The sequence below is a fragment of the Salmo trutta genome, chromosome 18, assembly GCF_901001165.1.
Source record: "Salmo trutta chromosome 18, fSalTru1.1, whole genome shotgun sequence".
NCBI lineage: Eukaryota > Metazoa > Chordata > Actinopteri > Salmoniformes > Salmonidae > Salmo > Salmo trutta.
In genome coordinates, this window is record NC_042974.1 from 41,707,899 (window position 1) to 41,734,682 (window position 26,784).

The 26,784-nt window shown below is 40.1% G+C and overlaps 2 protein-coding genes across 11 annotated transcripts in view; one reads left to right on the forward strand and one right to left on the reverse strand.

Moving 5' to 3' along the window:
- LOC115153311 (reticulon-4) overlaps positions 1-13,301 on the forward strand; it is a 36,863-nt gene extending 23,562 nt beyond the window's left edge. For 5 of the 6 annotated variants that reach the window (XM_029698627.1, XM_029698628.1, XM_029698629.1 and 2 more), the window contains 6 exons: positions 98-305; positions 4,832-4,970; positions 7,909-7,978; positions 8,675-8,721; positions 8,895-8,953; positions 12,379-13,293. In XM_029698627.1, coding sequence (XP_029554487.1) covers positions 98-305; positions 4,832-4,970; positions 7,909-7,978; positions 8,675-8,721; positions 8,895-8,953; positions 12,379-12,424 — 569 coding nt within the window. In that variant the 3' untranslated portion in view covers positions 12,425-13,293. Of the gene's footprint in view, positions 1-97; positions 306-4,831; positions 4,971-7,908; positions 7,979-8,674; positions 8,722-8,894; positions 8,954-12,378 lie in introns of all 6 variants that reach the window. The other variant, XM_029698631.1, reaches the window with a different exon arrangement.
- Positions 13,302-13,786: 485 nt separating this feature from the next.
- The window catches only part of LOC115153310 (echinoderm microtubule-associated protein-like 6), a 90,825-nt gene continuing 77,827 nt past the window's right edge, over positions 13,787-26,784 (reverse strand). For all 5 annotated transcript variants that reach the window (XM_029698625.1, XM_029698624.1, XM_029698621.1 and 2 more), the window contains 8 exons: positions 26,295-26,409; positions 25,459-25,647; positions 25,077-25,249; positions 21,379-21,541; positions 19,355-19,458; positions 18,072-18,225; positions 17,838-17,938; positions 13,787-16,118 (listed from right to left, as the gene is read on the reverse strand). In XM_029698625.1, coding sequence (XP_029554485.1) covers positions 16,094-16,118; positions 17,838-17,938; positions 18,072-18,225; positions 19,355-19,458; positions 21,379-21,541; positions 25,077-25,249; positions 25,459-25,647; positions 26,295-26,409 — 1,024 coding nt within the window. In that variant the 3' untranslated portion in view covers positions 13,787-16,093. The remainder of the gene's footprint in view (positions 16,119-17,837; positions 17,939-18,071; positions 18,226-19,354; positions 19,459-21,378; positions 21,542-25,076; positions 25,250-25,458; positions 25,648-26,294; positions 26,410-26,784) is intronic.

Here is a 26,784-nt window from a genome sequence, read left to right on the forward strand (position 1 = left end):
ACCACCATAATGTCTTATTTTAATGTGTTGAAAAGAAGCACACTTAGTTTTTGTGTCTTGCAGCTATCTGACCCTGTGCTCTCTCGCTCTCCTGCAGTGGTAGAGCTCCTGTACTGGCGCGATGTCAAGACTTCTGGCGTGGTGTTTGGCGCTGGCCTCTCTCTGCTGCTCTCCCTGACACTTTGCAGCATCGTCAGCGTCTCATCCTACATCACTCTGGCACTCCTCTCTGTCACCATTTGCTTCAGGATATACAAGGGGATCCTGCAGGCCATCCAGAAGTCTGATGAAGGGCACCCATTCAAGTTAGTAACCCACTTCTTAACATCAGTGGTGAAAAAAGTACCCAATTGTCATACTTGAGTAAAAGTAAATATACCTTAATAGAAAATGAGTTATGTGACAGTCACCAAGTAAAGTACTACTTGAGTAAAATTATGAAAGTATTTGGGTATAAATATACTTTATCCAATATATTGTAATTGCAAAATATACTAAAGTATAAATGTCAAACCAAACGGCACAATTTTCTTTTTTTTTGAGTCAAGGGCAACCTCCAACACTCAGACATCATTTACAAATTAAGCATTTGTGTTTAGTGAGTCTGCCAAATCAGAGGCGGTATGGATGACCAGTGGTCTTCTCTTGCTAAACGTGTGTGAATTGGACCATTTCTGTCCTCTCAAGCATTCAAAATGTAGGAAGTACTTTTGGCTGTCAGGGAAAATGTATGGAGTAAAAAGTACATTATTTTCTTTAAGAATGTAGCGAAGTAAAAGTTGTCAAATGTAAAATACAGATACTTTAAACTACTAAAGTGGTATTTTTGCTTAAGTACTTTACACCACTGCTCAACATACACCATGATGATGTATTGCAGAAAACATCCATATATTCTATTATATGCATTAGCCTCAGCTGCTATCTGGACTATCTCTTGTTCCAAAATCGCAGATTAAGATTCCTATTCAGCAGAGTAACCTTGGCATCTCACATCCATTTCCAATACCCCAGCCATGTGGGCCAGTAGAAGAATGTAAGGCCATGGAACAGTGATCACTGTTCCAAGGCAGTGTTCCTGAAGAGTGCCTCTTTTTTGGGATTATTCCATTTAGTCACTTCAGGAATTGAATTGAAGATAAATGACTGAATTGAAACTACACATGTTTTATGAATCATGCAATTTGAACATGATTATCCAGCTACTGGCTAATTTATAGTTGGAGTAAAATATTGGCCTGATTAGACGATTGGGTTGCAGAAGTAGATGTATTCTCAGCCACTATTCTCGCACAGAGCTGCTACTCTGGTTATCCCCATTCCTGGCAGTGGCTTAAAGCCTTATGAATTCTCACCAACCACTCATTAACATTGAATTATCTTGGTTTAAGATTACAGGGAATGTGACTGGTGCTCAGAAAATCATAACTATGCCGGTCAAGCGTGGTTCATGGCTTTGCGTTCTAACAAATCCAATCTGACGTGCAAAAAGGCCAACCATTCTTCTCGACAACCTCTAGGCTTCAAAGGGTATTGTAGACCCCTCGCCCATGTTTTGTGAATAACCTCGACACTAAGAAACAATTTCATTGTATTTGTTGCGTACATATTTTGCAGATGTTGCAGGTATGGCAAAACACTTATGTTCCTAGCTTTAACAGTGCAGTAATAATACCTGCAAATAAAGTAGAAATATTAGAACAAGCAATGTCAGAATGGAATGTATATGATGGTGTGTAGACATTATGGACACTATATGAGTCAAAAGGTGTACAGCAGTAGTTTAAGATGAGCCTTGACTAGAAAAGTGTTGTGACTTTACTTTCATTAACCTCTTACATCTAGACGTTCCACTAGCAGAACACCTGCTCCGATAGCCAATGATGGGCGTGGCGCGAATTACAAATTCCTCAAAAATACAAAAACGTCAATTTTTGAAACATATGACTATTTTACACCATTTTAAAGACAAAACTCTCCTTTATCTAACCACACTGTCCGATTTCAAAAAGGCTTTACAACGAAAACAAAACATTAGATTATGTCAGCAGAGTACCCAGCCAGAAATAATCAGACACCCATTTTTCAAGCTAGCATAGAATGTCACATAAATCCAAACCACAGCTAAATGCAGCACTAACCTTTGATCTTCATCAGATGACACCCCTAGGACATTGTTATACAATACATGCATGTTTTGTTCAATCAAGTTCATATTTATATCAAAAACCAGCTTTTTACATTAGCATGTGACGTTCAGAACTAGCATACCCCCGCAAACTTCCGGTGAATTTACTAAATTACTCACGATAAACGTTCACAAAAAACAATTATTTTAAGAATTATAGATGCAGAACTCCTCTATGCACTCGCTATGTCCGATTTTTAAAATAGCTTTTCGGTGAAAGCACATTTTGCAATATTCTCAGTAGATAGCCCAGCCATCACGGCTAGCTATTTAGACACCCACCAAGTTTAGCCTTCACCAAAGTCAGATTTACTATAAGAAAAATGTTATTACCTTTGCTGTTCTTCGTCAGAATGCACTCCCAGGACTTCTACTTCAATAACAAATGTTGGTTTGGTCCCAAATAATCCATAGTTATATCCAAACAGCGGCGTTTTGTTCGTGCGTTCAAGACACTATCCGAAAGGGTAAATAAGGGTTACACGCCCGACGCGTTTCGTGACAAAAAAATTATAAATATTCCATTACCGTACTTCGAAGCATGTCAACCGCTGTTTAAAATCAATTTTTATGCCATTTTTCTCGTAAAAAAGCGATAATATTCCGACCGGGAAAGCGTGTTTACGTTCAGAGAGAGAGAAAGTAAAAGCATGGGATCCCCTCATGCACGAGCCTCAGTCTGATGGCCCTCTGATCGACCACCATCCAAACGCGCTAAAGTTTTTCAGCCAGCGGCTGGAATTACATCATTCAGCTTTTTCCCGGGTTCTGAGAGCCTATGGGAGCCGTAGGAAGTGTCACGTTACAGCAAAGATCCTACATTTTCTTTAAACAGAGCCAAGAAGCTCAAGGAATGGTCAGAGAGGGTACTTCCTGTACAGAATCTTCTCAGGTTTTTGCCTGCCATATGAGTTCTGTTATACTCACAGACACCATTCAAACAGTTTTAGAAACTTTAGTGTGTTTTCTATCCAAAGCCAATAATTATATGCATATTCTAGTTTCTGGGCAGGAGTAATAACCAGATTAAATCGGGTACGTTTTTTTATCCGGCCGTGAAAATACTGCCCCCTAGCCATAACAGGTTAATCTGATGACTTATCTAATCATCTATGTTTAATTGTTACCCGGTTAAATTAATAATGTAACAATTAATTAATTAGGATTTGGGGCACCACGGGAGCGGTTCTTTAAAGAGTTACCATCTCCCGAATTAAACTCTAAAGGTCTTAACTGTTCATGGATGTGATAGGTAAACTTATCATAACCTCGTATCATATCATTCTTAACAGTAGTAACCTTGCATCTGCAAAAACCCCAGCCTTACTTATGATTCAGTACTACACATTGGTTTAATTATTTATTTAACTAAATGGTAACACAGGATAAACATACACACTTAATACATTAGAAACAGGTCCCTAGCAGACTGACAACAAAATGGCTGCTTGTTACAAAAGACATGAAGGGCGAGAGAGGGACAGACATTTAACGTTGGTACATTTAGAAACTACTCTCACTTATACTTTGCACACAACGCCACCCGCTTGGAGTAAGAAATCATGAATGTATTTACGTGAATCTTTGGTTTCTCTCGGTAGACAGGGCCTTCTTGGAAAGGATGTTGGACCTCTTTGCTTGTAAGGCTCTGATTGGTGGGGACCCCTTTCGGACAGTCTTCTGCAGTCGTCCGATATCCGGTGACTTGTCGTGTAATCCTGAACAGCACTACAGATTTTATTCTACTTCCATTTGCTCTGGAAGATGTTTCTTTGAAGATGGTTCCAGTGGGGTGAGGAGAGTAGTGTAATACGATGATTTGAACACAGTAATGGAATGGTCCCACTTAAAATTGCTTTTCTAGATACTTTACTGAGGACAGCTAATCAGCCGTACCAGTGATTGTCCGGGAGGTGACTTTATCGTCTCTACCTTGTGTTGAGATTGAGTTCCAACCACTTTAAATGTGAGCTGCAGCGCCACGTCTCTCTGGTCTGATGTGTAAATTCTTAACCCATTTTATACAGTTCATTCAAAAGGGCGGGTCTGTCAGGCTGACACGTTCTCTGACATCGCATGGGCGTGGCTAGTTGATGTAAAACTATGGCTCCTAAAATCATGTCCCTCAACAAACACACATTTTTCATATTTCATGCACAACACAGGATGGACACTTCAGTGTATACTTTTCCAGTTACAGTATTTCCTTTAACATTTTTAATAACATCACAAAATAACTGAAACGTCACCAGTGTTCTCTAGATCGCCTCTGACCATTCCCCATGTTCTATGTTAGAAATATTGTTCCAGTATTCGCTTTAGAATGTGTTTAGTTTCCTCTGGAAAAGGTCTGAAACAGGCTCATTCCTGTGGTGAAAATTGGAGGGGGAGATGCTGAAAGTTCTCTAATTGATTTACAACAGGGTGTGAGGTGTTAACCCCCCCATATGTGGCTGAGGGGGTCTGTTTGGAATTGTTTATTGCAAAGCTGATCTGACCTATTTGGATCCTCACAGGAAGGTCATGACAACAGTTTATACGTATGTGGGTTAACTCCATTGTTGAATGATAACACACCTTGTTTAGATTCAGGATTTGACTTGCAATATACATAGGCCCAGCTCATGTTTTGTGGTGTTGCAGGCTGTACCTGAATCAAGATGTGGGTCTGTCAAAGGAAACTGTCCATAAGTACAGTGACTGTGCTCTGGCACGGTTCAACACAACAGTCATAGAGCTGCGTCGCCTCTTTCTTGTTGAAGACCTGGTGGATTCCCTCAAGGTAAGAATGCAAATGAAGATTTTAAGCATGTAGGCTAGCCTCCTGCACAGAAACATGTTGCTTGTTTAGGACTAGGCTAAATATTTTGGTATTTATTATATATTTTTAGTTACTATTACTCAGTCTAGGGGGAATTTGACTGTTAACCTTACGGGAATGTTCATGTTCAACCCTCTAATAGCTACTGAAAACATGTGCTCTTAATTCTATGGTTGCGTTCACATGTAAAACGTTTGAGCTTTTCCTTTCATTTTGTCCATGTACAGTCAGGCCCACATTGTCTTAAGGGGGAAACAGCCTTGTAGAGAAGAGCAGCTGTTGAGCGCTATGAAGTTTCTACATGTCTGTCAACACCTTCCAGTTCAACCCCTGCCCTGTCTATTGCTAAGGCCCCTCCAGACCCTCCCTGCATGTCCTGGCCCCTCTCCCCTCCCTTTGTGGTTCTAGCCTGGCCTCTTTTGTTAAAGGTTACAATAAATTAGACCTCTGCCCGTTCAAGAGCCATTAGCTACATTGATTTAGGATTATTAAGATTCATCAAGAGTGTCATCTATTTAGTCTGTGCCCTGTGGGCAGAGTGAAATGGTGACCTGGTGAACGTCTGCCAAATGTCGTAAATAAACCAAATCCCTTTGGCTGCACCACCATTGCCTTATTTATACATTTGGGACAAGGCTAAAAATGGTTGTTGATATTTTGATTCCAGGTCAGATTCTCAGTGTCTTTACTAATTGATAATTGTCTGTCCACCTTGGATATCACTGTATAAGGATGCATGTGATCCTGGATTACAGCTGCGGCGTGCCTAACATGTTAACTTCTTATGGCTGGAATCCCGTTAGCGGGATCGATATGACAACAGCCAGTGAAATTGCAGGGTGCCAAATTCAAAACAACAAAAATCTCATAATTAAAATTCCTCAAACATACAAGTATTATACACCATTTTAAAGCTTTACTTCTTGTTAATTCGGCCACAGAGTCTGATTTCAGAAAGGCTTTACGGCGAAAGCAACCATATGATTATGTTAGGTCAGTGCCTATACACAAAAAAAAACATTTTCCAGCCAAAGAGAGGAGTCGCATAAAGCAGAAATAGAGAAAATTAATCACTAACCTTTGATCGTCATCAGATGACACTCATAGGACTTCATGTTACACAATCCATGTATGTTTTGTTCGTCAAAGTTCATATTTATATCCAAAAATCTCAGTTTACATTGGCGCGTTATGTTCAGTAATGTTTTGCCTCCAAAACATCCGGTGATTTTGCAGAGAGCCACATCAATTTACAGAAATACTCATCATAAATGTTGATGAAAATACAAGTGGTTATGCATTGGAACTTTAGACAAACTTCTCCTTAATGCAACCGCTGTGTCAGATTTCAAAGAAGCTTTACCGAAAAAGCACACCATGCAATAATCTGAGTACGGCGCTCAGACACAAAAACATGCCATACAATACATCCGCCATGTTGGAGTAAACAATAGTCAGAAATAGCATTATAAATATTCACTTACCTTTGATCTTCATCAGAATGCACTCCCAGGAATCCCAGTTTCACAAATGTTTTTTGTTCGATAAAGTTCATCCTTTATGTCCAAATATCTCCTTTTTGTTCGCCTTCAGTTCACAAATCCAAGTTCATGACGCGCAGGTCAGACAAACTCAAATTCCATTACAGTTCGTAGAAACATGTCAAACGATGTATAGAATCAATCTTTAGGATGTTTTTATCATAAATCTGCAATAAAGTTTCAACCGGAGAAATCCTTTGTCTTCAGAAATGCAATGGAACTGAGCTACCTCTCATGTGAGCGCGCATGGCTGAGGCTCATGCCCTGCTAGCAGTCCTCTCACTCAATGAGCTCTTATTCTCCCCCACTTCACGGTAGAAGCCTCAAACAAGGTTCTAAAGACTGTTGACATCTAGTGGAAGCCTTAGGAAGTGCAAAATGACCCCACAGACATTGTAGTTTGGATAGGCAATCACTTGAAAAACTACAAACCACTTCCTGGTAGGATTTTTTTCTCAGGTTTTTGCCTGCCATATGAGTTGTGTTATACTCACAGACATCATTCAAACAGTTTTAGAAACTTCAGTGTTTTCTGTCCAAATCTACTAATAATATGCATATCTTAGCTTCTGGGTGTGAGTAGCAGGCAGTTTACTCTGGGCACGTCAGTCATCCAAGCTACTCAATACTGCCACCATCCATAAGAAGTTAACATGCCTAAGCTCCGTAGGAAGGAATATGCAACATTTTGAGTGAAATTGTCAGAACGGCTTTGCTAATCAATATATAGAAAGATGGCCTCTTACATGCTCATGGTTCTACCTCTGTCACTCGGTCGCGTCGTTGCCATAGTTCTCAACGTTCTACAGATGCCTCAGCATATTGATGTCTGACAGATGGTTAATGCCACATCTTTCAGAACAGTGGCTTATGACTTGGTCAAATCTACATGAATGGCCTGTAAATACGTTGACGTTGCTAAAGTAGACTAATTAGTAGAAAACAACTTTGCCATCATGATGTCGTTGAGTTTACGATAGAGATGGCAATGTTGCCATGAGCTAGCAGAGTTCGTCAGAAATGGCTAACAATACCAACATTAGCTAGGTGAAATGTCGGCGCTCTCCCCTCAATCTTAGCTGAAGTTGTACTGCATCTAAAGTCTCTGGAGACTACAATGATTACAGAAGCTTGTCCTACTAATTATTTGCCTACATTTTGAAATGTCATTGTGTTTCCAAGCCACAGTAATGCACTTCAGATAATCTTAATCGGCACCAATTGAGACTTGAGTAGTATGGTCAGCTGGTAATCGGTCTTAAAACGAATGTTCAAAACAATATTGTGACAACATGCAACCCATGAATAGACCTAATGTTTTGAACAGAATAAAAACCTGTCATTCTTCTCCCATCCAGTTTGCTGTGCTGATGTGGATTCTCACCTATGTTGGTGCCTTGTTCAATGGACTCACACTCCTTATTCTAGGTAAGATACTTTTTTTAAAGTTGATCATTGGAAACTTAAGCATAAAGGCTTTTTGTGACATTTTTGACACTTCACTTCCACTCTTGCCTGGCTGGGCAGAGATGCTTCATGGGTAGGCTTAGGTTTAGGCAATAACCCAATCAAAACTAAAAGCTCCTTGAATATGGGGATATGCCAGGCGTATTGGGCTTAATCAATAAAAAAATTAACAACGTTTAAGATCAGACTTCTAGTTTATTACACACCGACCCACCTTGTTCCCTTCTTTAGCATGTGCACATAGTAAGTACACAATCATGCTTTTGGGATACGTGTCTTTCCAGATTCCACAATTATTCTTTAGTTGTGGACACTACATCACTGCACTCCTTCTTGGTCCATATCTTTGTAAGTCACCTTGATTTAGCACGTGTTTTATCAGTTTATTTATAAAAAAATATTTAGCTAACTCTATGACAGCAGGTAAAGCAAGGGGCTATAGCAGCACACAAGTACACTACAAATGCATGCTGGGCTGGGTTACCCTGATCTCGTGACGTGAGCACTACTGGAGCGAAATTGGAGCGTGCGAGAAGGCAGACCCTCCAGCCTTTGGGAATTTCGCTCCAGTCAAATTGGGCGCTCTGCTCGCATACTCTGGTCTGTATACAGACATAGTGGCTGACTGAGGTGTCAACCTTCTCCCCCTCTCTCCAGGTCTGGTTGGAATGTTCAGCTTCCCCATCATCTATGAGAAGTACAAGGTATGAGCTGTTATTTGCTGATAAATGTATGAAAAATATGTTGATCTGAAGAGGGAATCATAGAACATTCACACCTCTACTGAAATGTTGATCAATTGACTTCAAAGCCAAGTGGAAGTTTAATATTGTACCTACGCTTTTCACTAGAATGATTTTTGTTTTGTGTATTTTAGGTACAGATTGACCATTATGTGGGGATGGCCAACAAGCAGGTCAAAGACATTATTGCAACGTAAGTAAATACTGGTTGACAAAATGTGAATATCTTGGCAGTGTTGTAATGCGAAGAAAAAATGTATAGGAAGTAGGTATCCAAAAAACTCTTTGAACAACCAGGTCAATTGCTGTCCTAAAAAGGTGTTGAAAAGTAAATTGTGTTGGATGAAATTGAAATATCTTGGCAGTGATGTAATGAGAGATGCATCTTCCAAATATTCGTGCACGGCAGGTAGCCTAGTGGTTAGAGCGTTGGACTAGTAACCCAAAGGTTGCAAGATTGAATCCCGAGCTGACAAGGTAAAAATCTGTTCTGCCCCTGAACAAGGCAGTTAACCCACTGTTCCTAGGCCGTCATTGAAAATAAGAATTTGTTCTTAACTGACCTAGTTAAATAAAGGTAAAACATTCAAAAGCACAGGGCATTCGGAAAGTATTCAGACCCCTTCCCATTTTCCACATTTTGTTACGTTACAGCCTTATTCTAAAATTGATGAGGGCTTTTTTTCCATCCATCTACACACACTACCCCATAATGACAAACCGAAAACAGGTTTTCGGACATTTTTGCAAATTAATAATAAATATTCAGACCCTTTGCTATGAGACTTGAAATTGAGCACAGGCGGCATCCTGTTTCCATTGATCATCCTTGATGTTTCTACAACTTGATTGGAGTCCACCTGTGGTAGATTCAATTGATTGGGTAATGATTTGGAAAGGCACACACCTGTCTCTATAAGGTCCCACAGGTGACATTGAATGTCAGAGCAAAAACCAAGTCATGAGGTCGTCCGTAGATCTCCGAGACGGCATTGTGTTGAGGCACAAATCTGGGGAAGGGTACCAAAAAGTGGGGTATGGACGTCGGGAGCCCGGACCATGAAAAACGGCCCCAGACCATTATCCCTCCTCCGCCAAACTTTACAGTTGGAACTATGTATTCGGGCAGGTAGCATTCTGGTATCTGCCCAACCCAGATTCGTCTGTCGGAATTTCAGACGGTGAAGGATGATTCATCACTCCAGAGAATGCGTTTCCACTTCTACATTGTCGGCGAGCTTTACACCACTCCAACCGACTCTTGGTGTTGCACATGGTGATCTTAGGCTTGTGTGCGGCCGCTCGGCCACAGAAACCCATTTCATGAAGCTCCCAACAAACAGTTCTTGTGCTGACTTTGCTTCAAGAGGCGGTTTGGAACTTGGTAGTGAGTGTTGCAATGTAGGATGTGATTTTTTTTTTTTACGCACTTCAGAAATTGGCGAGCCAGTTCTGTGAGCTTGTGTGGCCTACCACTTTGTGGCTGAGCCGTTGTTGCTTCTAGACGTTTTAAAATTGAACAGTAACAGCACTTACAGATGACCGGGACAGCTCTAGCAGGGCACAAATTTGACAAACTGACTGGTTGGAAAGGTGGCATTCTGAGTGTGCTAACAGGTGTGGCTGACAGCCAAATCCACTAATCTGAAGGGGTGTCCACAACTTTTGTATACATGGTGTATGTGTTCGGAATGGGACAGTGTTTGGCATGAGCTGTTAAGTTCCAATGTCTCTCTGGCCATCAGAAAAGTACAGAAATGAAAACGCATATTTTACATATCCACCTAGTTTTCAAATTTGACAGTTTTTTGTTGTTTGTTTTGGAATAATAGGTTATGAATTTGCTTGGAGTACTTCATGGCCCTAGGGTGGCAACGCATACATTCTAAGTGATTTCAATGGGTCTTTCACCGTTCAGATTTTTTTTATACTGTTCAATGTCACCCCAGATACTACGTCAAAAAAAGCATATTAGCCAAAGTCACAATGGCACTTGATCCAGACAGGCCTTTTTAAAGTTCAATTGTTTTTTACCAAAGCCAAATTGATTGTTTAATGGATACATTAAAATCAATCTATATGACAATGATTTATTTGAATGGGTAATCTCTATTGATAAACTGGGTAAATGAATGTAGCCTAGGCATATTCACAATACAGGTGAATGTATATTCAATAGGATGTGCATGCATGGAGATATTTAGCTTGTTTTGGTTGATTTTCATGGGGCGACAGAATGTTTCCCTTCCATTTTGGACTTATTTTATTATACTCAACATTTGCATAGAATAGCATTAGTCTTTTTATAAATGTGTACGCTGTCTCTTTAAGACCCATGGCATTTACACACACCGCTCAAGGAAGTATCTAGACTGGGAGAGATGAGGCGGGGTAGACTAAGTTAATTCATTTTTGGTGACAGTCCGCTTTGAAATTGACAATATTTTGCATTATGATTTCAAGCAAGGTTCTACCGGTATCTTCTTGCATTGTAAAGTGTTCTAACCTGTAATGGACATTATTTTGCAAACAGTTATTACGTTTGAAAATTTCTACATGCCGTGTGGCATTATTCAAGTGTATTAACTTCTGTGCCGCATAAGTGGTGACGCAGCCCAGACTCCCAGTGAGTGCAGTGGTTCCTTAGGACAGGCTAGAACTAGCAATGAGTCAGTGGTGCAGTCACAGGGAAAGTTTGGGGCATGGCTAGAATGGAAACAGGATGCACTTAAGCTCAATTTCAAGTCTCATGGCAAAGGGTCTGAATACTTATGTAAAGGTGTTACATTTTTAAAAAGTAAATTAGCAAAAATTTCTAACTGTTTTTGCTTTGTCATTATGGGGTGTATTGTGTGTAGATTAAGGAAACATTAATTGAATCCATTTTAGATGGACTGTAACGATGTGGGGAAGGGGGTCTCAATACTTCCGAATGCACTGTATAGCAGACTAATCTGACTTGATCGTTTTTAAAATCCTGTGCCAACAAAGCAAGGAAATTAAGTTTTGAAAAAATGTGAATCTCCAATTGATGACAAATTAATGAAATCCCTGTTATACCACTGATTTAAACATTTTATTCACATTTTTATCAGACACATATTGCATCATTTTACCATTAAAAGGTTCTGCAAGAATTCAATTGTATTAGAAATAATATACATAACATGCATACAGCAACTTTTCCACCTGACCGATGTAGTCTGAAGTGTTTACATGTTAATTTTCTCCCTCTTGATTGGTATATCAAAAGGTAGAACCCACCCCTTGTATTCAGAATTCATTTTCATTCAGAACCAGAATTTAATTACCCAAACACATAGCCACTTTATATTTGTATTTATGTACTTTGTAATATCTTCTAGGAACCTTTGGCTGGATTTGTATTATTACGTTTTTTTTTTTAAACTATTGGTGTTGTGACTGTCATGTTGTTTTTACGTGTTTTCACTCCTGCCTACATAATTGACCCTTGTATGATAAAGTAGGCCCTATGTTGAATTGAGGTGTTTGTAGAAGGGTGTTTTACTCAGAATGAGCTCTTTCATTTTAGTATGTTTTTTTAAGCATCATATCAACATGGTTTAACTCAAGCTTTGTGCCTCTTTCCACTTTCAGGGTCCAGGCCAAAGTCCCTGGACTGAAGCGTGTGAAGGCTGACTGAAGAAAGAAATGCCGGTCAGTCCCTGAAGTCCTTTGAGAGGGTGGGAGGCACTGGGCGGGGGTGGTGTGTGTAAGGTGTTATGCAGCACTGTTATTTTCACAATCTCTTCATTTCAGAATTCCTTGTGTTCCCTGAAACACCCTGGATTATCAGTATTCTATAGCTCAAGTATTGCCACCTTTTGATGAACTAATCTGACCGTACCATGCTATCTGGCTCAAAATGATAGTTGGAATATGTAAAAAAATTTAATCTTGCACTTGGACATGACCAGTGATGGATGTTGAAAGGAAATTGTGTTCCATGGGCTGGTTCATTTGTTCTTTGACGCAGTGTTCAGACAATTGGAATTGCTTTGTCTTTCTCTTTTTTTGTAAGAGGGAGAACTTTGGAAACCTGAGTGTTGTTTTTTTTGGTATGATTAAGTTTTGTGGTGTTTGATTTTACTGTTTTCTTGATTGACTGTGTAGTTTCACAAAGCTTCTAGCCCTCTTCAGTGACTCTTGAGTGTGCTTGATGCGATGTGTCATTGTGCTTGGCGATGGTGTAATACCAGCAGGGCGCTACTCCATAGCACTTCAGAATTCTGAGTATTTCTAGTTAGGAACATTTAGAACTTAAACATTAAAGCATTTAATGATCATTTCACTTCATGCAGCTGCCTAGTTAAACTCTAACACGTTTACAAACAACTTAAGACGAAAAAAATGAAACGCTGTCTGTGGACCCAGTATCTAAAGCTGCAAAATTATGTAACTTCAAGCATTGTTTGTTATGCAAGTAATTGTGAATGTTACTTCATACAATTGTAATGAACTCTTCTGTTTGTGGAATGCATTGTGAAATATAAACAATTACAATAAAGCTTCTAGATGAATTACTGTGTTTATTTCTCAGTAGGCAAGATGGAGGGTATAGAAAAGTTAAAAAGCAAACACTTGCAGAAACTATAGCCCTGCCTGAATACAACCCCTTGCTCCTATCCAGGGCATGTTTTAAATGCCTGGATGTCACTAAACCTTTTTTGTTGAGTAGGAATTTACTGTATACTCAATGCTTTTCTAACTAGCATGTAGGAATGTTAGTACATTGTGAATACCAACAGTACATAATGAAGTATAAGATTTGTCATTGTCTGAAATTACATTTTGTACATTTCAGTGATTTTTAGCGGATGGTCTTATTCAGTGACTTAGTCCGTGCATTCATCTTAAGATAAAAGCAAAATGACGAAGTCTGAACCACCACTGAAAGTTCTCAACGGGGGGCAGATAAGCTCAATATGCCTTTTGAGTGATACCCCCTTCTTTTAACCATTTTTTAGGTCTAATTATTCAACTTTCCTTGGACAAATGATTACGATTTTTGTATACATTTTCATTTAATCTTTACATATACGTAACATTTGTACATCTACGTTGGCACACAATCATCACTTACAATAAATTGGTATAAAACAACCATGATTGTCATTCATACAATAATCTTGCCTCACTCTACAAAGATGTAATTTTGATTAAAAAATAAATTCATGCATTTGAGCATATTTTAGTAATTTACAATATGATACAAATAATAGGAAACAATATCTAGACAATCAGTCTTGTACAAAAAGGAAATGACTTAACTGGGAACAGGAATCCATACTTCGTAAAGAATGCACATTGTAATGATATTGCTGCCACACTACTAGCTAAAGTTAGTGAGATTGACCGACTAAATACAGCAAGGTGAGGCAAAGAGTTCAACAGCAGACAAACACAGAAGAATGGAAAGATGACCAGGGCTTGAGTAAGACTGCATAGTTGGCTTTGGTGTGACAGGTCACTCCTAGAAGGTCTAATTTCACTTCACCTTAAAGCCATCCCTTGAAGTACCACTGAAATCCCTTACTGGAAGTGACTCTTGATTAAAACAAAACAGTATTTTCAGTGTATTAGATCTGTGAACATTCTTTTCACTATGGTTACTTAGAAAAACATTTCACCAAGATATTCCATAAAGTGTAAGCAACATTTTGACATAAGAATGCTCACTGCCATTTCTGTGACGTTCACAAGCTGAAAATTGAACGTTAGATCACTGAATAACGTTTAAATATTTTCATTCGAGCTATTAACATACTATATTACATATCATACTTTGGATGTTTATGCATTAACTTAAACCGCAGCAAAGCAATGCCCTTTTCTGCATATTGAATGAGTAAAACTTTACAATCTAATAGCACCAGACATGTACAAAATTATTTCAACTGAAATTGCAAAAAAATATAAGACCAGTAGAAATATTCATAAAGGCACTTAAGTTTGATAATGTTCAACAATGGAAAAGGCTCTTTCAAATAAATTATGGGAAAACAACTTTTTTGCTCTACATTGGCTGGGATTCAATTCTTGAAGCGCTGTTGACAATGCAGATTGTAACCCTTTGCCTACAATTTCCGCGCCCTGTGGAAATCATATTAACATAAAAAAATCCCCATCAAAATCCGTCTGTTTAAACTAGATGTTTTTGCATTCGTTGCGTCTCAATCACCGATATCGCCCTTCCGCCTCTGCGGTGAAAGGTTGCCGAGCTAGAGCGGTGTTTTGTCAGACCATGAGACATCACGAAAATGTCTAGCGTCCGAACGGTTTGGCCTACAAACTATTATGACCACTCTACTGAAAGGTGAGACTCACAGGATGGTATTCTCCGTTTTGCTTTTGGACGCTCACAAGACTCGTCTGAAGGATCCCGGTACCAGTTACAAAAATTAATGGAAGTATACATGGAGATAGTTTAGTGCGTAAAATAAGGGAATAAATACATGTAAAATAAATAAATAATAATATATATAGTTTCCTGATCTTTCTTATCTCAGATTTTGGGCAGACACTTCAAAACAATCTTTCTTTAGATTTTTTAGGGGACTATTTGTTGTTCCATGTAGTGAATCTGTTATTAAATGTGTTTCTATTGGCAAATAGCAGTAATGCCAAATAACATTTTTCATCAAATTTTTGTATATATTGTTTTGATACCTTAATGGGTCTTAAAACTAAAAATCTAATAGCTAAATAATCCTTGGTAATACCATATTAAAACAATTCCATATGTTATCCCCCCTCCGCCTTAGACTTGAGGTTTTAAAGGTAATTTCAGATTGAGCTGACATCTGCAGCGTTTACTGTGAATGAAATCTCCGCAAGCGTGGGAACATTGCCTTTAAAAGCCCCCTTGTCGACAATACGCAATCGGATTGAATCCCAGCCATTATCAATGGTTTAAATATAAATCAATAGCTGGCGTGGCAACCTGTTTTCATGTGTCCTTCATTACAAGCAGATGAGAATGTAAACACAAATGGTAATTTCTTGTTTGGACAGAAAATCCACCATTTTCTAGTGGCAAAAAATCTGCTTCAAAGTAATTTCCTGTTAGAAAAGGAGCTACCTGCTCTGCCTAATGCTTAGACTTGAATTAATAGTACAGTGATTAGCGTATTGCACCCCATTCTCCCCCACAGGTAGATGGGGAGACATAGTTGCAGCATGTCAGGCAAAAGATTGACCGTAGCCAGACACTTGAGGTGTTGGGATCCTGGCTGCATACTTGTCAGAATCCAAGACTTACTGCGTTAGGCTAAGGAGTCTGAATGCATGGTTGTGGAGAAAAGACTCTGGTTTATAGGCATTTCCACACAAAGACACTGAAAAAGAGGAAGACAATACAGCAATCAATAAAACAAAAAATCATAACTCTGAATCAGACCTGTCTGAAATCACTTTTTAATGCTACTACTCATTGTAGAGTATCTACAGTTGAAGTCTGAAGTTTACATACACCTTAGCCAAATACATTTAAACTCAGTTTTTCACAATTCCTGACATTTAATCCTAGTAAAAATTCCCTGTCTTAGGTCAGTTAGGATCACCACTTTATTTTAAGAATGTGAAATGTCAGAATAATAGTAGAGAGAATGATTTATTTCTTTCATCACATTCTCAGTGGGTCAGAAGTTTACATACACTAAATTAGTATTTGGTAGCATGGCCTTTAAATTGTTTAACTTGGGTCAAACGTTTTGGGTAGCCTTCCACAATCTTTCCAAAATAAGTTGGGTAAATTCTGGCTTATTCTTCCTGACAGAGAGTAACTGAGTAACTGTAACTGAGTCAGGTTTGTAGACCTCCTGGCTCGCACACACGTTTTCAGTTCTGCCCACAAATTTTCTATAGGATTGAGGTCAGGGCTTTGTGATGGCCACTCCAATACCTTGACTTTGTTGTCCTTAAGTCATTTTGCCACAACTTTGGAAGTATGCTTGGGGGCATTGTCCATTTGGAAGACCCATTTGCGACCAAGCTTTAACTTCCTGACCGATGTCTTGAGATGTTGCTTCAATATATGTACATCATTTTCTTTCCTCATGATGCCATCTATTTTGAGAAGTGCACCAGTCCCTCCTGCAGCAAAGCACCCCCACAACATGATGCTGCCACCCCCGTGCTTCATGGTTGGGATGGTGTTCTTCGGCTTGCAAGCCTCCCCCTTTTTCCTCCAAACATAACAATGGTCATTATGGCCAAACAGTTCTATTTTTGTTTCATCAGACCAGAGGACATTTCTCCAAAAAGTACGATCTTTGTCCCCATGTGCAGTTGCAAACCGTTGTCTGGCTTTTTCATGGCGGTTTTGGAGCAGTGGCTTCTTCAGGTTTACGTCGATATAGGACTCGTTTTACTGTGGATATAGATACTTTTGTAGCTGTTGTTCTGGGATTGATTTGCACTTTTCGCACCAAAGTACGTTCATTAATAGGAGACAGAACGCATATTCTTCCTGAGCGGTATGACGGCTGCGTGGTCCCATGGTGTTTATATTTGCGTACTATTGTTTGTACAATAGTACAAACAATTGCTCCCAAGGATGAACCAGACTTGTGGAGGTCTACAATTGTTTTTCTGAGGTCTTGGCTGATTTCTTTTGATTTTCCCATGATGTCAAGCAAAGAGGCACTGAGTTTGAAAGTAGGCCTTGAAATACATCCACAGGTACACCTCCAATTGACTCAAATGATGTCAGAAGCTTCTAAAGCCATAACATCCTTTTCTGGAATTTTCCAAGCTGTTTAAAGGCACAGTCAACTTAGTGTATGTAAACTTCTGACCCACTGGAATTGTGATACAGTGAATTATAAGTTAAATAATCTGTCTGTAAACAATTGTTGGAAAAATTACTAGTGTCATGCACAAAGTAGATGTCCTAACCGACTTGTCAAAACTATAGTTTGTTAACAAGAAATTTGTGGAGTGGTTGAAAAACGAGTTTTAATGACTCCAACCTAAGTGTATGTAAACCTCTGACTACAACTGTATAACGTCATTCATTTGACATGTGGTTAAGCCTTAACACAAGCTCTGCATACCTGGAGTCATGTCCTCCAGTGCTGATCACATATTTATCATCATAGGAGAAGCGAATGTTGGTCACGTGTGCCGAGTGCCCAAAGTAACGCTTGTGTTTGGCCTGCAGAGGATCAAAAGAAGTATTAAATATTTGGAGCAGCCACAGCCAACAATGTCTGCTCTATGGATTCAGTATCTACATAGCTTAAAAAATATATCACAGTGATATTGTTGAGAGGAAGTGAAGCACTCACAAATTTCTCAGTGCATGGGAAGTCAAAGAGCTTGACCAACCCAAAGTCGTCCCCGGTGACCACGTTGAGTCCGGTGTGGGAGACACAGGCACAGTTGACGTCAGCCTTATCAGCATTCCGTGGCCAGATACCCAGCACCTCATCTCCCAGGATACTGAGAAGAAATGAGGGAGAGGAGCCATGCTCAGACTGCAGAATATACTGAACAAAACCACAGACCTGCCAGTAAAATACTGAGATGACATTGTTCCACCACAGAATAGCCATTTTTTGAGTTTCATCCAAGTCAATTGAATTACTATAGTAAATTTCTCACCTCAGTAGTAAAACATATGTATACTATAGAAAGAAAAAAAGGATTCCTGCATACTACTAAAGATCTCAACCAGACATTAGTTTGTTTCCCATTACAACGTGGTCTCAGGGCAATTCGTATTATTATGTACGTAAAGCGGTGAGACTTATTATGATATATTACGTTACATTATGGAGGTTAGGGGAACTAATGACAAAGGTTAGGATAACTTCCATAAAATGTTCGAATTTACGTAGCAGGTTAGGTGAATTGGGTTAAGTTCAGAATAAGGGTTAGGGGAATGGTTAGCTAAAATGCTACAGTTGTCCCCGATGCGACTCGGAACGAATAGCCTTTGGATTGCTAGACTGTCGCGGATTACGCCCATCCATCCTCTCCAACCAATCCCCCTACTTTTGTTTCTGTCTAAAGTAACTATACTATTAGTAGATATCATACGTCTTGGAAGTGCTCAGAAATACGTAAAGTATGTTTCGTATGGCTCTGAGACCAGGCTGCCTAATAAGTATGCTACTGCTTATATGCAGAATCGATTTTTAACCCATTAACCTTGGGAAGACTGATGTTAGAGGGAGTTTGGGGTCTATTCATGAGAAGTGGACAGTGACAGCTGTGCTGCAGACAGTATTGATTGACCTCTATTATTCCATTGATCAATAACAGACACCCAAACACAACATGTCTGGGTGTGCACACTAAACATCTGTACACAAACGTGCCCAGATGGCTTCAACGAGCCTAAAGCTCAAACAAGTTGAACCAGCAATGTATTTGTATTGCTTTGGCTTGCCATATTGCAATGTCCCTACCAGAGTGAGCTGTTATGTGTAGCTCCCATTGTTGACGCAATATCTCAATAGTGTTACCGTGCAGTGCTTGCGTTCTTTACTGAACATGGATCTCAGTTTTGATTTTAGACAGTATGTGGGTTTGATTGAATTCCAGTGACTATAACTAATCTTTCTACCTGGTCCAGGTGGCCCAGGTGATCCTGTCAATCACAGTCTGTTCTGTCACAATTTTCCCAGAAGGCATCTCATGCACCTGGCGCTTATAGTTTCCTGTGGACACCTGTAGACACACAGCCAGTGACACGTCAGAACACACACTCATACATATGCACACGCAACCTTTATCAGATGTCGTCATATTATATCACTCTAAAATCCATCAGTCATCTATCTACCAGCTCAGTCTACACAGCTAGGAAAAAAATGTATGACATAATTTTCCGTACACAAATTTGTTCAAGACATAGAAGCCTCATTACTATTTTATGCTTTAGATCAACCAAAACATGGATTTAGGCTGTGATTCAATCAGACCTTGGGTTGTCGACAATGTGGCTTTTAAAGGCAATTAACGATTGAGCCGACAGATGCAGGGTTTACTGTAAAATCTCTGCGAACGCGGGGACATTGCCGCATTGTCGAAAACCCACAGTCGGATTGAATCCCGGCCTTACAATGAAATCGTAATGAGCTTAGTCCATTATATAACTTCAAATGGACTGGGAGGACCTTGGCCAACTATACTGGTCCCTCCCCTTCTGTGTCCTCCCTCTGTCCCTTCAAGCCACAGACACATTTGTACTTGTAATTGTACGCTGAGGTCAGGTTAAATTTAGCAGGCCAAGTCACCATCTTACCCTGTTTCTGACCATGTGCCAGTCACATCAACATTTCAGAAAAGGTGCAAGGGTCTCCATAACAGCAAGGAATGAGTCTATAGAAATACCTCAGATAGGGTTACTTTGTAGCATACTGAAGCGTGAGGTTACTCTAGAGCAGCTCCAGACTACTGTTAAAGGTGCTACTCACAGGTTTGAGTCTTTTTTTGTTGCATTGTTTTTCAGAAAATGTCCATAATATATCTGCCGCTAATAGTGGAATGATAGTGTTTCACAGTATAACTTACCCACCAGTGTTGTGATTGGCTGTGATATTCGCCCCTTTTTTTCTCCCGCCAGAGCGGCATCTGTTGTCAAACTGGGAAAGCAGTTCTGACTTTGTGGCTGTGTTATCTAGTGGAAATCGCTCTGTCAATTCCTGGTTGCTAAAATTCGCTCAATTTCAGTTTATATGAGAAAACAAGCATTGAATTGTTTAGGGAATCATTGTACCATCTAAATCGCTGTGAAATATATTTTCTATAGCAAAAAATATTGTTTTAAAGCTATTTGAACCTGGTGGACCAAAACAAAAGATACTTCCGGTTTTGGTCCACCAGCCTCAAACAGCAGTTTTGGTCCATCAGCTTCAAACAGCTGTAAAAACTGTATTTTGTTATTGAAAATATATTTCACAGCGATTTAGATGATACAATGATTTCCTACACTATTCAAGTGAAAAAACTGTAGAATTTTTGCAAACAGGAGCGATTTCCACTAGATAACAAAGCCACAAAGTCAGAACAGGTATCCCAGTTTGACAACAGAATATGACAGCCAATCACAACACTGACTGGTAAGTAATACTGTGAAAACACTGTCATTCCACTATTTAGGGCAGATATATTATGGACATTTTCAAAAATTAAAATGTAACAATTTAAAAAAGAATCCTATGTGTAGTACCTTCAACTAGAAGGGCACTTGGCTATAAACGATTATGACCTGCCTGCCTGCCATACATGTGTGTGTGCAAATATAGGTTTTTCCACATTCAGTATGCTTTGAAATGGATATATGACTGTCCATCATGGTGAGAACACACTGTGCAACATGATCAAATGGTCAAGAGTGCTGTATTAAACACAACATAGGTTGTAGATTTAGCTCAATTGGTTTCCACAATAATCAAATAATATTTCAATTTTTTTACCTTTCGAACATATTGACCTTGACAGCAAAATAACATTTAACTCATTCCACTATCTATTTTGTGTGGTTTTAGGACATATGTAGTGTCTATCGTTTATTTAACAACAACAGCTCTCAAGGGAATTATCATATTCAGCCTGGTTTAAACCATCACGGTCAGTGTAGCATACCTCAATGAACATGCTGTCTGCAGAGAAGTCCATCTGGATAACAAAGCTGGAGATGTCCTTACAGTAGCCCACACGGTTTAGCGAGGGGCCCAAGGTAAGGTCGTAGAGGTCAACCGTACTCTCCACTGAGCCCACTGCCAGGAGGTGTTTGTCTGGACTGAACCTGAGAGGGTCACACAATAGACATAATATATATATATATAGACAGACATCCTCAGAGTTCAATGGTCATTGACTGGCCTTTAACTGAACCAATGTCATTTCAAATGAGTTTACTTCCCCTTTTTAGTGAAATCAGAATTTGAAAAATCCCTTTAATGTTGCTTAGTTTTTTCCTTGGTTGTAACCAAGGGTAATTCAGTGGTGGGGGGAGTCATATTTGGGTTGAGCCAGGGTTAAACAAAAATCTATGGTTTGAGTTATGCCAAGACTAAGCTTAGGGTTATGCCAAATCAGGGTTGTGGCTGAGGCAAAGGTTAAGGTTAAACCTAGGAGAGGGGGTGACCTCGACAATTTATTGTTATAAACGAGAGGCTGCCTGGATCTTTAATTTAAAGACCCTTGCTCCCCTCAGTCTCAACATTTACAGACACCTATGTGTGTCCTTTGACACTATATAAACTAGTGACCCACAGTGTTTGTCATTATACCCTGATGAAGACAGCCTGTCTGTATAAACTAGTGACCCGCAGTGTTTGTCATTATACCCTGATGAAGACAGCCTGTCTGTATAAACTAGTGACCTACAGTGTTTGTCATTATACCCTGATGAAGACAGCCTGTCTGTATAAACTAGTGACCCGCAGTGTTTGTCATTATACCCTGATGAAGACAGCGTGTCTGTATAAACTAGTGACCTGCAGTGTTTGTCATTATACCCTGATGAAGACAGCTTGTCTGTATAAACTAGTGACCCACAGTGTTTGTCATTATACCCTGATGAAGACAGCTTGTCTGTATAAACTAGTGACCTGCAGTGTTTGTCATTATACCCTGATGAAGACAGCCTGTCTGTATAAACTAGTGACCTGCAGTGTTTGTCATTATACCCTGATGAAGACAGCTTGTCTGTATAAACTAGTGACCTGCAGTGTTTGTCATTATACCCTGATGAAGACAGCCTGTCTGTATAAACTAGTGACCCACAGTGTTTGTCATTATACCCTGATGAAGACAGCTTGTCTGTATAAACTAGTGACCTGCAGTGTTTGTCATTATACCCTGATGAAGACAGCTTGTCTGTATAAACTAGTGACCCACAGTGTTTGTCATTATACCCTGATGAAGACAGCTTGTCTGTATAAACTAGTGACCCGCAGTGTTTGTCATTATACCCTGATGAAGACAGTGTGTCTGTATAAACTAGTGACCTGCAGTGTTTGTCATTATACCCTGATGAAGACAGCCTGTCTGTATAAACTAGTGACCTGCAGTGTTTGTCATTATACCCTGATGAAGACAGCTTGTCTGTATAAACTAGTGACCTGCAGTGTTTGTCATTATACCCTGATGAAGACAGCTTGTCTGTATAAACTAGTGACCCACAGTGTTTGTCATTATACCCTGATGAAGACAGCTTGTCTGTATAAACTAGTGACCCACAGTGTTTGTCATTATACCCTGATGAAGACAGCTTGTCTGTATAAACTAGTGACCTGCAGTGTTTGTCATTATACCCTGATGAAGACAGCTTGTCTGTATAAACTAGTGACCTGCAGTGTTTGTCATTATACCCTGATGAAGACAGCTTGTCTGTATAAACTAGTGACCCGCAGTGTTTGTCATTATACCCTGATGAAGACAGCCTGTCTGTATAAACTAGTGACCTGCAGTGTTTGTCATTATACCCTGATGAAGACAGCTTGTCTGTATAAACTAGTGACCTGCAGTGTTTGTCATTATACCCTGATGAAGACAGCTTGTCTGTATAAACTAGTGACCTGCAGTGTTTGTCATTACACCCTGATGAAGACAGCTTGTCTGTATAAACTAGTGACCTGCAGTGTTTGTCATTATACCCTGATGAAGACAGCTTGTCTGTATAAACTAGTGACCTGCAGTGTTTGTCATTATACCCTGATGAAGACAGCTTGTCTGTATAAACTAGTGACCTGCAGTGTTTGTCATTATACCCTGATGAAGACAGCCTGTCTGTATAAACTAGTGACCTGCAGTGTTTGTCATTATACCCTGATGAAGACAGCTTGTCTGTATAAACTAGTGACCTGCAGTGTTTGTCATTATACCCTGATGAAGACAGCTTGTCTGTATAAACTAGTGACCTGCAGTGTTTGTCATTATACCCTGATGAAGACAGCCTGTCTGTATAAACTAGTGACCCACAGTGTTTGTCATTATACCCTGATGAAGACAGCTTGTCTGTATAAACTAGTGACCTGCAGTGTTTGTCATTATACCCTGATGAAGACAGCCTGTCTGTATAAACTAGTGACCTGCAGTGTTTGTCATTATACCCTGATGAAGACAGCTTGTCTGTATAAACTAGTGACCTGCAGTGTTTGTCATTATACCCTGATGAAGACAGCTTGTCTATATAAACTAGTGACCTGCAGTGTTTGTCATTATACCCTGATGAAGACAGCCTGTCTGTATAAACTAGTGACCTGCAGTGTTTGTCATTATACCCTGATGAAGACAGCTTGTCTGTATAAACTAGTGACCCACAGTGTTTGTCATTATACCCTGATGAAGACAGCCTGTCTGTATAAACTAGTGACCTGCAGTGTTTGTCATTATACCCTGATGAAGACAGCGTGTCTGTATAAACTAGTGACCTGCAGTGTTTGTCATTATACCCTGATGAAGACAGCTTGTCTGTATAAACTAGTGACCCGCAGTGTTTGTCATTATACCCTGATGAAGACAGCGTGTCTGTATAAACTAGTGACCTGCAGTGTTTGTCATTATACCCTGATGAAGACAGCCTGTCTGTATAAACTAGTGACCTGCAGTGTTTGTCATTATACCCTGATGAAGACAGCTGTTGAAACGTTGGTTATTAGGTTATTTCATCTGAGCTCCTAGAGTGTGCGGCTCTCCTATTATTTCTCAAGTGAACCGGGATGTGGACATGAAATAGGGTTAATTAAGGTTGTGGTTGAGGCTAGGGTTCAACTGGGATGAGTACATTAAGCATGGTCAGGGTTGTGGTTGAGGCTAGGGTTCAACTGGGATGAGTACATTAAGCATGGTCAGGGTTGTGGTTGAGGCTAGGGTTCAACTGGGATGAGTACATTAAGCATGGTCAGGGTTGTGGTTGAGGCTAGGGTTCAACTGGGATGAGTACATTAAGCATGGTCAGGGTTGTGGTTGAGGCTAGGGTTCACCTGGGATGAGTACATTAAGCATGGTCAGGGTTGTGGTTGAGGCTAGGGTTCAACTGGGATGAGTACATTAAGCATGGTCAGGGTTGTGGTTGAGGCTAGGGTTCAACTGGGATGAGTACATTAAGCATGGTCAGGGTTGTGGTTGAGGCTAGGTTTGAACATGGATGTGGACATGAAGCTAGGGTTAGGGTTAGAGTTGTGTTTGATGTTAGGGTTACTGCTAGGATGTGGACATGAAGCTAGGGATAGGTATCTGGTTCAGGGTTAGGGTTGAGCCAGGAAGTAGACAATTGTCTAGTCAAAGTGCAAGAGCCCAGCTCCAGGTGGCTCCTATCTCTCCTCAGTTCTTGCCTGATGTCCTGTATGGCAGCACTGCGGTCTCGTTTCTTGGCCCACATCTTAAGTGAGTTGGTGAGGAGGATGATGAACTCCCCATTCTTCATGCCCACAGACACCATCTCCCCATCAGGACTGTAGCTGGCACACTTGGCTGGGTGGCCCAGGCTCACTTTGTTCAGCAGTTTCTATCAAGGAAACAGACAAAACATGAGACAGCCTTAGAATGGCCACATACCGTCCTAACTAAATACAGGTGCAAAGGAAACTAAGAACACAAATAAACTGTAATTTGAGATTCAAAAAAGTTGTTTCAGCGAATAAATGATGAAAGACATTCAATGTAAGTGCAAATGCAACTTCACTCAGCAGACCATAGTATTTCTCTGTGCTGTACCTTGTCGGCCAGGTCCCATATCCGGATGGTTCCGTCGTCACTGGCGGAGATGAACAGGTCTTTAGAGGGGTGGGTGGCCAGGCCCCATATCTCGCCCTGCATGTGACTGTTGATCAGGATGTTGGACGCAGCGTTCTTCTCCCCCACCTCAATGATCTCACCATCCTTTGTGCCTACCAATATCTTACCCTGGTAGACAGGCACACAAGAAGGTTACTGTTTTTGACCCTTCAGAACCCTAGTTGAAGCTATAGACGTAAAATACACTTAAAAACTTGACGTGAAAGACTGGTTCAAACAACATGTCACATCTCCCATACTACTACTGTAAAGGTGGCTAAAGCTGCTGGGTAGGCTAGGAGCTTCTGAAGGTTGCCACAGTATGGGAAGAACGCCAGCAAAGCCAATTCCAAACAAATGACTCAGCTATCTTTTTTCGATTGAAAAAATAAGGGATTTTATTCGCTGCATTATTACCTTCTCTGAACTTCAATATCCCAACAAGGAGCAAGTGTGTATGAAAGAGAACCAAATAGATTGTGCAGTTATAAAGGCCCCAGAATTCTGACTCAAAACCAAGTCTTATCTAATGTCAAATCATCAGTCTATCCAATGAGAAGATATTTGTAGCTGCAGATGAGAAGGTACCTAAAATGTTTTTATGATATCAAATTCAAATACAATGAATTCTGTTTTTTAAATCATATAGCTAGCTAGTGTACTGTATATTTATTTCCAACGGGAACTTTGAGGGAGTTATTTTCAGGTTTAACATTTGCTGTACGCTTGCTTATAGTCTTTCCCACTGGGGTGTGTGCTGGCTGTGCTGAACTCACCTTGCCTCGACAAACGGACCTCACACACTCAACAGTCTGTCCCGTCTCAAGCTGGAACGCTCGGCAACGTTTCATCTCCTGGTCCCACAGTTTCACTGCACCGCCCTCCTTTGTACTGAGAAAGCATGTGCCGCACGCACGCACGCACGCACGCACGCACACACGCACACACGCAAACACACACACACACACACACACACACACACACACACACACACACACACACACACACACACACACACACACACACACACACACACACACACACACACACATTTTACTAACCTTGTGGGGGGACACAATTGATTCCCGTTCAAAATCCTATTTTCCCTAAACCTAAACTGGGTCTGTGTCCCAACTTGGCCACTCCATTCAAAATGTTCTGGACATGCCACGGAATATACAGTTGAAGTCAGAAGTTTACATACAATTAGGTTGGAGTCATTAAAACTCATTTCTTGTTAACAAACTATAGTTTTGACAAGTCGGT